Source organism: Mastomys coucha, unplaced genomic scaffold (assembly GCF_008632895.1).
Source record: "Mastomys coucha isolate ucsf_1 unplaced genomic scaffold, UCSF_Mcou_1 pScaffold3, whole genome shotgun sequence".
Classification (NCBI taxonomy): domain Eukaryota; kingdom Metazoa; phylum Chordata; class Mammalia; order Rodentia; family Muridae; genus Mastomys; species Mastomys coucha.
The window spans coordinates 71,018,387-71,030,562 of record NW_022196909.1 but is presented as its reverse complement, the minus strand read 5'-3'; the positions used below and the strand labels follow the sequence as shown (position 1 = coordinate 71,030,562).

General features: G+C 51.6%; 1 protein-coding gene across 1 annotated transcript in view; it reads right to left on the bottom strand.

Annotated features, from left to right (window-relative positions):
• The window catches only part of Fsd1 (fibronectin type III and SPRY domain containing 1), a 10,592-nt gene extending 5,766 nt beyond the window's left edge, over window positions 1–4,826 (bottom strand). The window contains exons 1-6 of the mRNA XM_031346483.1: window positions 4,633–4,826; window positions 3,495–3,590; window positions 3,083–3,214; window positions 2,510–2,611; window positions 928–950; window positions 624–745 (exon numbers count right to left, since the gene is read on the bottom strand). Of these exons, the coding sequence (XP_031202343.1) occupies window positions 624–745; window positions 928–950; window positions 2,510–2,611; window positions 3,083–3,214; window positions 3,495–3,590; window positions 4,633–4,647 (490 nt within the window). The 5' untranslated portion in view covers window positions 4,648–4,826. The remainder of the gene's footprint in view (window positions 1–623; window positions 746–927; window positions 951–2,509; window positions 2,612–3,082; window positions 3,215–3,494; window positions 3,591–4,632) is intronic.
• Window positions 4,827–12,176: the final 7,350 nt, after the last annotated feature.

The following is a 12,176-nucleotide window of genomic DNA, read 5'->3' as shown; positions in this document are numbered from 1 at the left end:
GGGCTGAGACTGGGACTGGGGCTGAGGCTGGGGCTGGGGCTGGGGCTGGGGCTGGGGCTGAGGCTGGGACCTCTTGAGTTCACTTGGGTCCAGGCAGAGCTCTCTCTACAGCTTTTCAGGTTACTACCATTTGGTATTCTTCCAGATTTCTCTACCAACTAAGGGTGTGGGTTTCTTTTGGACTCTTCCCACAGTGGTCCTCCTGAAAGCGCCAGCTCCCTAGGAGGTACAGTCTCCTGGGATCCCCAGAACATGGCTTTCCCAGGTCACCAGAGCCAGGTGGGCATGTCCAAGTTGGAGGCCCCACCCACCAACCCACCTACAGACATGGCACCCATAGACCCTACCCCAAGCATGGTTGGGCTTGATCAGGATACACTGCCAAGAGAGCCCTGGCCAATCTGTGAACCTGCCTTGGTTAGGTCCTGTCCACACAGCAACAGGCCCACCTCTGTGTGGATGGGGCTAGACTAGATCCCACCCATTGACAGATACAGGCCTAACCCTGTGCAGTTGGGGCTCAGGCAGGGCTCCCTGTGTATGTGGGCGGGACTTTCTGGCTCCATCCCAGTCTCCCCTATCCCTCCCAGAGTCCTGGGCCCTGAGGCTGGTCCCCATCTCACCAGGTAGGAACTTGAGGGCCTGTAGCAGCTGCCTTTCCTGTGCAAAGTCCACCATGAGGTGACTCATATTGTCACTGACCTTGGCTTTGAGTGACAGACGGAAAGCAGGGGCCATGGTCACGCTGCAGGGAGGGAAGCAGGAGCAAACCAATGGTGGCTTGGTGGCAGAGTGCTCAGGCTAGGACATCTGGGGCTCTGCCATGTGTTTCTGTGCAGTGCTCAGGGACCTGGCCTCCCCCAGTAGGTATCCCACCTTCACAAACAGGTAGGACTCTGGGACGGGGATCTGACCTCCACATCTTACCCATCTTTGATTTCCTTGGCGGCCTAGAAAAGGACAGAGCAGAAATCAAAGATGCATGTCACCCAGATCTATGCCATTATAAAGGCAGGGAGACTGAGGCACAACTGGTGGTATTTGGAAAAGATCTCTGCTAGGAGGCAGAAGCTGAACTGAGCCCTTCCAGGCTGTGTGTCAAAGAGACAGACTAAGACAGCCCCACCCCACCGTACATCCCACTCTGTCTCCAGTGCTCGAAACTGGCACACTTACTTATGTTTTGTTTTGTCCAGGCAGGATCTCTGTGTAGTCCTGGCTGACCTAGAACTCACTCTGTAGACCAGGCTAGCCTTAAACTCAAGAGATCCACCCACCTCTGCTTCCCAAGTACTAACTAAAGGAGTGCGTCACCACTGCCTGGGTTTATTTTCAGTTTTAAAATTATGCCTGGCAGTGGTGTGGTGGCGCACACCTTTAATCCCAGCACTTGGGAGGCAGAGGCAGGCAGATTTCTGAGTTCGAGGCCAGCCTGGTCTACAGAGTGAGTTCCAGGACAGCCAGAGAAACCCTGTCTTGAAAAACAAAAAACAAAACAAACAAACAAACAAAAAAACCCATAAAATTACATTTATTCATCTGCGTGCATATGCTATGGAGGTCAGTTCTCTCTTTTCACCATATGGGGTCTGGGGATTAAACTTGGCTCATCAGGCTTGGCTGCGGTACCAGGGTGTGGAGCACCTTTCTCCTTTAAGTCACCTCACTAGCTCCAAGTCACACATTTAACAAACCAAAATATAGATGGCCAAGCTTAATAGAAATCTCAGAAAAAATAACAAACATTTCACAGTAAAAACCCATTCTGAGGGCTGGAGAGATGGCTCAGTGGTTAAGAGCACTGATTGCTCTGCTAGAGTTCCTGAGTTCAATTTCCAGCAACCACCTGGTGGCTCACAATCATCTGTAATGGGATTCGATGCACTCTTCTAGTGTGTGTTTGAAGACAGCTGCAGTGTACTCATACACATAAAAATAAATCTTAAAAAAAAAAAAAGCCAAAGCATTCTGAGTGGTGTTGACATACTCACCACGGGGTGGCATGAAATTATATAGTAATGAATTAGTTGAACCAACTTGTTTTGCTTTTGAGACGGGGTGTCATGTAGACCAGACTGGCCTGGAACTCACTAGGTAGTTAAGGTAGGCTCTGAACTCCTGATCATCTTCCTAATGGCTGGGGTGATAGGTGTCCACTACTGCACCTGACCTATGCAGTGCTGGTGCATGTTGGGCAAGCACTCTATTTGCTGCACCCAAGTTCAGCCCCTCACTGAACGGTCTCAGAGGCATACTTATGCTTCCTGCTGCATGGAGGCACTATCTAAATCAAAGGACTTGGAAGCTAGTGAGAAGACTCAGAGAGTGAAGGAACTCGCACTAAGCGTGATAGACCTGAGGTTGCTCCAGACTCACAGGAAGGCAAGGCAGGATTGCTGTGGACTACAGTCATCCCTCCCCCAACTCAAATACATGTGATAAAAGTTAACAAAACCAGACACGGCACATTTGACCCGGGGACCCTGGGGATCCACTCATTGACACCCACCCGACTGAAGTCCTCGCTGTCTGAAGCCTGCAGGGTCTGGTTGGCTGTTTCCAGGAGCTCCTCAGAGCTCTCCAGGGCTCGTGTGCAGGCAGCTAGCTGGTTCTGCCGGCAGTACAACAATACAGACAACCACCTCAAACCCACCCAGATTCCTGGGATTCCTCAACCACCTCAAACCCACCCAGAGCTCTGCTACCCTCAGGGCTCACAGCTCAAAATGGCTTCAGGTAGGAGGAGCTTACTAGAGCCTTGAACTCTGAGCCTGACTCATGGCCTGGGTCACATCCAAGTCCCCCAGGCTCTCTTGATACTACAGATGGGAAGGGGGTTTGGGAACGATCTGAGAGACGCCAGCTTGGATTCAGAGAGTCCATGAGAGCCATGGAAGGCGTTTGAGGGGAAGTGTTACCCTGGTTCTGGGGGGACCAATGGGAAGAACTGGGAAATACAGGGAGGTGGTGGTGATGCAGGAGGTGTTTTGAGGAAGGGCTGGGCCTAGGCCTGGGCCCGGGCTGGCAACGGTTTGGAGGGGACCAAAGGCTCTGGAGAAAGGGCATGTGTATGTGGTCACACCTGCAGCTCGTAGGTGCGGCTGGCCCTGTCCTGTTTGATCTTCATCAGCATGGATTCCTTCAGCTCCTCCAGAACCGATGTGAGGGACTGGAACTCAGCTTCCAGATCCTCCTGGACTTTGGCTGAGTTTGCCTGCATGGAAAGAGGCTACCATGAGGTTGGCACAGTAATGCATGTTTTGGCCCCAGCTCTGGGGAGGCAAAGGCAGGAGGATCTCTTTGAGTTCCAAGCCAGCCTGCTCTACAGAGGCTGGCAAGTCCTAGGCAAGGGCTGCATAGAGAAACCCTGTCTCAAAAAAGAAAAGGCAAGGGCTATGTAGACAGGTAAACTGAGGCATGGAGAGTCTCCAGCAGACAGAGAGGTGCCTCCTGGCCTCTCCCCTGCACCCACATCTGCAGACAAGACTGTTCACCTCTACATTCAGCAACATCTGCTTCAGGGAATAGATGAAGGTCTGCGTCTCCTCATTCTTCATGGCCAGGGTAGTGATGATTTTTCTTAGCGCCTCCTGAAGGACAGAAGCAACATGGGCAGCAGGTTGGGTGAGCACTGTCCTCCAGGGTGCAGACCAGAGGTGAGGCTGTGGGATTCCCCGAGCCCACGGAGACCCTCAGGGACAGAGTCTGAGCACTCAGCTTACTTGGTTTTGATTTTGGGGTGTGTGTGCACATGTGTGTGTATACATGCGCATGCATGTGGAGGCCAGGTGTCAGTGTTGGCTGTCTTCCTCTCTCATTCTCCACCTATTATTTGAGCATGGTTTCTCACTGAGCCTGATCTAGGCCAGCTGCCATTGAGCCCCAGGGATCCTCCTGTGTCTGTGTCTCTCGGGCTGGGGCTACAGTGTATGCAGCTACACTAAACTAACTTCCTACATGGGCATTGGGTACTTGAACTCAGGTCCTCACACTTGCACAGCAAACTTTACCCACTGGGACACCTCCCCAGCTCCTTGTTGTTCAGTTTTGGAGACAAGAGTCTGTCTCACTGTGTAGCCTAGGCTTGTCTTGAACTAACATCAACCTCTACCTCCAGGGGCTAGGACACAGGAGTGCACCACCCAGGCCAGTATGTGCATCTTTAGAGTTGAAGGTGAGCTGCACCAAGAGAGTCTCGTCTGGGCAAGGCGAGTCCCAGAGGCCAACTGAGTATATGGAGAAACAAACTTCTCCTGGGAGAGGTGTGATAGGCAGGGGTCACCCTGGGAAGCGGACCGGGTTCACTTGGGCAGCTGGAAGGTCTTGCTTGTGAAGGGCTGGGCATGGAGGAGGTTCCTCAGGGAAGGCAGGTGGAGGAGGACACCAGAAGCTGGTTTCCATCCAGGGTGGTGGGGCTGGGCCCTGAGCAGCTTGGGTTGATGACCTGTGGGGTGGGTTAGGATCCCAGACTAGGAAGACAAGGTGCTGAGTGAAGGCGGGAGGAGCAGGGGAAAGGTAGGGGTCTGCGTGTTAACCATAGCCGCGGTGCGGGCGGCCCGTGCGGGGGAGGGGCGCTGCGGCAACACCTGGTCCCCTCCCCGTTCCCGTTCCGTGCATTTCTCTGGGTCCTACCCTCTGGTCTTCCATAGTTGCAGCCCCTGGTCGCCCTGGCCCGGCCGCGGGTCCCCCTCAGCTGGTTCTCCAAACCCTTAAAGTTCCTTGGATGCAGACAGCAGCCAACTAGCCCTCCGTGCCCTCGCCGCCTCCGCCGCCGCGCCCCCTGCTCAGCGCTCCATCACTACATGTACTACGCATGCGCAAGCGACCGGCGCTGCTTGGGAAATGTAGTTGTCTTCCTCCAGAGCTTGGTGGTTATCCGCGTGTGATACTGGGAGGGATGAAAAAGCGATCAGGCAGAAGGCAGGCTGTCTGGTTTTGGCCTCTCATCCTGTCTTGAGAACTCGGACTACCCCTTACTCACTCCAGATTGATCTCGTTTGCTATTCAAGCTGGCACCCAGACTGCCCACCCTAACCTACCCTGAGAGCTGTACTTTGGTAGCTCACTTGCTTGCCACTTACTGCTTGCACAACCAACCAGAACTGAGCCATTATGGTCGCACAGTGAGACAAACTCCTACATATCCCTAGAAGCCCCAGGTTATATCTCCCCCTAGAAACCTTTCTACCAGTACCCGCTCTTCAGAGCAAGACATATTTATCTAAATAGTTTATCTGCTGTCAGCCCGGCAAAGGCCGAGGCAGAGGTTCTCAATCTGTGGGTCACAACCCCTTTGAGGTTGAATGACCTCTTCACAGGGATCGCCTAAGATCCTCGGAAAACAAAGGTATTTACATTACGATTCATAACAATAGCAAAATTATGGATGTGAAGTAGTAATGAAAAAAATCTTATGATTGGGGGTCACCATAACATGAGGGACTATATTAAAGGGTCCCAGGGTAGCCCCCTCCCTCACTCCTGAGAAAGTAGGTCATGGTTGTGGTTGGGTGTGAGACAACTCTCTTGGTCAATTATTACTGTATTGGCCACTGACCCCAGAGTGGGGCTGAGGCTGGAGGTTAACTATGAGAACCACTCACCACTCAAAGCCCCCACTTCTGCTCAGACCTTGGGGTGGCTATGAGAACCTGTAAGAGGCAGACTTGGCCTGGACAGGTTAAGATCACTTCATTCACACAGAGAGGCCCTAACCTTCCAGTGGGATTGAAGGGGACATGATTGACTGGCTGTACCCTCACAGCCAACCAGCACTTATAGCTGTCCTTATGGATTGACTGAGAACAGGGGGCTTGATTTTCCTACCAGAGGAGGTTTCTCTATGTAGCCCAGACTAGCCTGCAGCACACATATCTGGATTGCTAGTGTGCATGTGAGTACAGGGACCCCCAGAGGCCAGAGGCGTGGGGTCTCCTGAAGCCATTATAAACACTGAGCCATCTCTCTAGCCCCTCCCTCCCTTCCCCTTTACTATGTGATCTGTGGGGGATGAAACTCGGGTCACAGGCTTAACAGCAAGTGGCTTTACCTGCTGGCCCCTACATTTTTTCTTGTGAGTGTGTGTGTGTGTGTGTGTGTGTGTGTGTGTGTGTGTGTGTGTGTTTGCATGTTCGGGCTTGCACGAAGGCCCAGCATTCACCTGGGGGATCTTCCTCAAATACATCTCCACTAATTTTTTGAAATTTAGTCTCTCTTTGGCCTGAGGCTTGCAGATGGGAGCTGCTGGGCAGAAATCTCGTGGATCCTCCAGTCACTGTGTTTTGGGGTGCAAACTCTGCCCTTTGCAGGGGCTCTAGGAATCAATCTCAGGCCTTCACACAGCTCTCCAGACTTGGGTAACACTTTTGTCCTCCCTAGATAGATGTACACGAAGCTGTGAGCCTGAGCATGCATCAGTGGCCCTGTGGGAGACAGTCACATAAGGTGACAATGTGTCCCCTGTCCCGCCGGGTAATGATGCAGAGTCAGGCCTGGGAGAGGCTGTGTGTGGAGTAGGACCAAGACAACGATGGTTTTTGCCACCTACTCATCTCCTATGGCAGCCTCATCTCTGGAGGCTGTTGGTATAGGGGACAGCTGTTCTGGTGTCCACCTGAGGATCTCACCATGTAGCTGCACCATGTGAGTCTCAAGGACAGTGGGAAGTTCGTGTATCAGGCCACCATGGAGACCCCCGAGTTGCAGGAGGCCAAGGGAAACAGGAAAAAGTCTGGTAGAGGCAGGTTGATTGGGGATGAAGTGATGTGTGGGTGGGGAAGGTTCTAGAATCTTCAGACCCCTGACTCTCAGATCCGATCTGAATATAAAAATCTTCACAGCACTCTGGTGATTACAGTGCTTGGGAAGCTGAGGCAGAGGATGCCAGGCTCAAAGCTAGTGTGGGCTCTGCAGTGAAAGAAAGAGAGAAAGGAAGGAGGGAAGGAATGGAAGAAGGAAGGAAGGAAGGAAGGAAGGAAGGAAGGAAGGAAGGACAAAACCAGGTGGTGGTGATGCACGCCTTTAACCCCACAACTCGGGAGGCCCAGGCTGATGTATCTGACTGAGTTCAAGGCCAGCCAGGTCTACAGAGAAAGTTCCAGGACAGCCAGAGCTACTCAGAGAAACCCTGTTTCTAAAAACAAAACAAAACACAGCAAAACAAAACAAAACAAAACATAGGCAGTTAAAGTAGGAGGGTCAGGAGTTCAAGGCCAGCCTGGGTTACATTAGATCCTGTCTCAAACAGCTGTGTGAGGCCTGGAGAACACTGGCAGCTCTTGCAGAGGACTGTGGTTCAGCTCCCAGCACCCACATGCAAGCTTACATTGGGCTTGAACTCCAGCTGCAGGGACCGGATATCTCCTCTGGCCATCATTGAAACTGCATGCACACATAGTTAAACATAAAAATAAAGTCCTTTTTAAAAAAGCTGGCAGACCTGTCATGCTGGCACTTAGGAGGCTAGCCTGGGCTACAGAGAGAGATCCTATCTCGGTGGCACGCTGCTGTCATCCCAGCATTGGGGTGGGTGAGGCAGATAACAAACACACAGCTTCTTCAGTGGGATGTGCTGACGCTTGCCGCTAGCTTAGTGCTCAGGAAGCTGAAGCAGGAGGATTGATAAGACTTCAACACCAATCTGGCGTTCATTTTCTGTAATAAAACAAAGGCAACCAAAGCAGGTTCAGCTTGGTGCCTTGGAGCTAGGCTTGCACCCTTGCCTTTTTGTGGGTGCCTCGTGGGCCCCCACAGCCCTGGCCTAGAACTGACTCAATGGCTCCTGCCACCCCTTACCTGGTCTGTTCTTTGCAGCTGGCAGGGACACCGTGGCATTATTGTGTGGTTCACCTACTGGTCTGAGGGGCGGGCTGCCAGTCAGCATGCATGCAAGGTTGGGGTGAGGTTGGGGAGCAGCAGCACTCAGCTGGCTTCTCTACTCCCAGTAATCTCCAGGGCCCCTTCCCCACACCTTGGTGTCTCAGCCTGTCAGAGGAGGGGTTAGGGAGATCTGCACCTTTGACTGCAGTTCTTATCAATCACATAGACCTAGACTCCAACCTTGCATGCTCACTGACCTGGTGCTTGGGCTCTGTGCCTGTTCTGTCCCATACTGCTTGGAACTTTCCTAGTGAGGCAGGGTGAATACAGAGTGAAGGTGTTTAACATGCTTCATACTAAATTTGGGGTTTGGATGAGAGGTAGAGCTTGTCTCCCATAGATTCTGCAGTGAGGGGCTGGGAGCAGAAGTTATCAAGAAAAATGTGGAAGGGGGCTGGAGAGATGGCTCTCGGTAGTTAAGAGCACTGACTGCTCTTCCAAAGGTCCTGAGTTCAATTCCCAGCAACTGCATGGTGGCTCACAACCATCTGTAATGGGATCTGGTGCCCTCTTCTGGTGTGTCTGAAGAGACCCACAGTGTACTCACAAACATTAAAAAAAAAGAAAGAAAGGAAGGAAGAAAAGAAAAGAAAGGAAGGAAGAAAAGAAAAGGAGAAAAATGTGTAGGGAGCAAGGATAGAATCCCTAGTTTGTAGTTACATCCCACTGATAATACAATTAGACAGCTGTGGCTACTCACACATGTTCAGAAGAGGATACTGAGGTTCTAGATGGACACCTGCCTAAATCACAGAGCCTGGAGAGTGACTGCAGGTGTCTGGGCTCCAGAGTGATTATCCTTCTGAGACAGGCACCTCTTCCCTGCAGGTGGCTTCCAGCTGAAAAAGGCCTCCAGCAAGTCAGGGAGTCTCCCTTCCCCAACCTGTCCCACCCTGCCATGCCCCTCCCTAATACTGTGTTCTGGTGGTTGGGGTGTGGCGGTGGCCTTGGTAGTGCTGGGTGCTGTGCTGTGGGGTCTCAGCAGGTGTCACTGGGGGGATTCAGGTAAGATCACCTGCCCAGGTGAGTCCGATGGGTACATGATGCTACCACGTCTGTGTACCCTGCTAAGGATGCTGGGGAAGTGGGTGGGATGGGAGGCGGCAACATATGGAAGGCTGGCTGGCTCTTCAGCCATGCCAAGACAGCTCTTGCCACTCTTAACTGACTGGCACCTTCTAATTTATGTCTTCTACCCCCCTTCCCCCCAGGAAATTCTTCTACAGCAATGTCCTCTACTGGCCCACCAGGGAGACTCCACACAGGCCTGAAGCCTGGCCTAAAAGACTGGACAAGGCTAGGGAACAGAGAACCCAGGTCATCTATTGTACCACCTTCCCCCAACCTTCTAGAGGGCTCTACTTCTGATTCCCATCTAAAGCCTGTGGTGAGGTTGGCGTGTGGGTTCCAGGGTCCCTGGAGATGGCCTGCGTTATGCCCAGTTCTTGAGAATCCCAGGAGGCTGCCAGGGACCACGATGCTGATGCAAGCACACAAGAGTTCTTTTTATTGGAGGTTACACCTGGGATGCAAGCCTTCCTGCTGGCAGGTCAGGAATGCCACACTCAGGTCTAGGGGCTAAGGGATTATATATGGGAAATATACAAGCTGGGCCTTTCAAGCCTTACATGATTGGGTAAGGAGAAAGGAACTCTGTCCTTCAAATTCATAATGTTTGTTCAGACTGCAAGGAGGGACCAGACATGTGGAAAAGGACTTTTTTGACCTGGGAAGAAATGACACATTTTGTTATCAGTTGAAAGGAAAAATTAAAGCTTTAAACCTGTGCTGACTAGGAAGAAAAGTTATGGGCCTAAGAATCCATCACAAGCTGGGCCACATAGGCCTGGGAAGGAGCAAGCAAGTTGTTAGATATCATAAGAGCTGGCAGGTCAAGAAGACATAAAACTATAAACATAGAGGAAAACATGTCTAGGCAAACGAGGACATGTCCAAGGCCCAGGCCTGCAAAGACGTGCCTGGCAGACACTAAGTAATGGACCATCTGGTCCTCTCAGATATGGTTTAAGGTCAGATGCACTGTTGACTCAGATTAACACCAACCTTAGGAATTTTCCACTCTGTTCTGCACGTAATAGTTAATATTTGAACTAGCCAATCATGTATGACCACACGGATCCCTTTGTTCCCTCAGACCTTTTCCCTATATAAACCCCTAACTTTCAAGCCTCGTGGTCGGCTCCACTATCTCCTGCGTGAGATAGGTGTAGTGCTGAACCAGGGCGCCCTGAAATTAAAAATACCTCTTGTAATTACTTCAAGACGGTCTCTCGTGATTCCTTGGGTGCACGTCTTCCCAATATTTGCGTGGGGGTCTCCCCCGGGGGGCTTTCACAGTGCACTTCCTCCTGAGATTTGAGTGGGGTCCCCCAGGGGTCTTTCACAGTGCGCGTCCTCCCGAGATTTGAGTGGGGTCCCCCAGGGGTCTTTCACAGTGCACGTCCTCCCAAGATTTGAGTGGGGTCCCCCAGGGGTCTTTCACAGTGACTAGTGCATTTTTACAAGCTGGCCGCAGCTGTTATGTCTCTCTTTTTTTTTTTTGAGACAGGGTTTCTCTGTGTAGCCCTGGCTGTCCTGGAACTCACTCTGTAGACCAGGCTGGCCTTGAACTCAGAAATCCGCCTGCCTCTGCCTCCCAAGTGCTGGGATTACTGGTGTGTGCCACCACTGCCCAGCTTTGTTATGTCTCTTTTTGATGTAGTGTTTTGGGAACACTTGGTTGTCTCTTTGACATAGCTTAAGGGTGGGGGCCTTATCACTTCAAGGACATTAATTTTTTGCCTCCTTCAAAGACAGGAGACAACTGCACCAAGGGGTGAGTGCCGGCTGTTTAACTCTGCACGCGACAGAGGTGGGTGCTGGCGGAGGTGGGTGCTGGCGGAGGTGGGTGCTGGCGGAGGTGGGTGCTGGCGGAGGTGGGTGCTGGCGGCCTTTTGTCTCTTCACCTGACATCTCACTTTGGTCCAGAAGAGTCTGCTTCACTTTTGAGTTTTCCTTGTTTATTTGGAGACAGGGTCTCACTATGTAGCCCTGTGTGTCCTGGAACTTACTATGTAGAGCAGAGCTAACTCACAGAGATCACCTGCCTCTGCCTCCCAAGTGCTGGGGTTAGCCGAGTGCCTTATATTTTTATAACGGGCTGAAACAGGGTCTGAGGGGTTAAGAGTTCGAACTGCCCTTTCAGAGGACCAGTTCCCAACAGCCACTCCTGATGGCTCAGAAGTGCAGACACCTGCATGCATGCCCACTTATACACACAAGTCAAACAATGTGTTTGTTTATTTATTCATTTTGGGGTTATAATTACACCATTTTCTACCCTCTCTTGCTTTTACCTATCCAAGGAGCAGGTAGGTAGTCCACACAAAGGCCTGGGTGGTCCCTCCCCCCGAGAAGACTAATCTGACTCCATGACAGGCTTTAAATTGACAGTTCAGGAGACTAGGCCTAAAAACTGGGCAAGCCCAGGCAAGCCCAGGTAAGAAAGCTACTAGGAAAAAACAAACAAACAAAAAAGGCTTCAGGCAGAAGTTGCTCTGTCACCTGGCCTGAAGCAAGGGCAATGGATCAGCAAGTTTCCAGCTTCCATACCCCATAATGGTTCTGGAATGTCCCTGGAGATGGAACAAAATAAAGGTTACCTGCCAAGCCAGGCAGTGGTGGCGCACGCCTTTAATCCCAGCACTTGGGAGGCGGAGGCAGGCAGATTTCTGAGTTAGAGGCCAGCCTGGTCTACAGAGTGAGTTCCAGGACAGCCAGGGCTACACAGAGAAACTCTGTTTCAAAACAAAACAAAACAAAACAACAACAACAACAAAAAAGGTCACCTGCCCCTGGAACTCCCCTAATGTGATTTAAATCAGGCCTAGGAGCTCACTTGGTTGTCTCTCCATCTTGGAATGGGAAACCACAGCATGCTGGACTTCTGCAAAGTAAAGCATTCTTTGCATTTACATACTATTTTGAGTCATGGTGAATCATGGTGAATCATGGACCCTTATGCCTCCTTAGTAGGCCTCTTCTCAAGCAAGGAAGTAGCAAGGAAGCGTGCTACTAGCATGTCCTTCTGTGTCACCCTGAAGTGACAAGGGCAGCAGCTGCCTTTCTTTCCCTCCTGAGGATTTCTCAGGTGTAGGGGGAAGTGTGTGTTGGGGAGATGACAGATGTCTACTTGAGAGGCCAGAGGCCCAGCTGCAGGCTGAGATGAGGCAGAGGCCCAACTGCAGGCTCAGATGAGAGGCCAGAGGCCCAGCTGCAGGCTCAGATGAGAGGCCAGA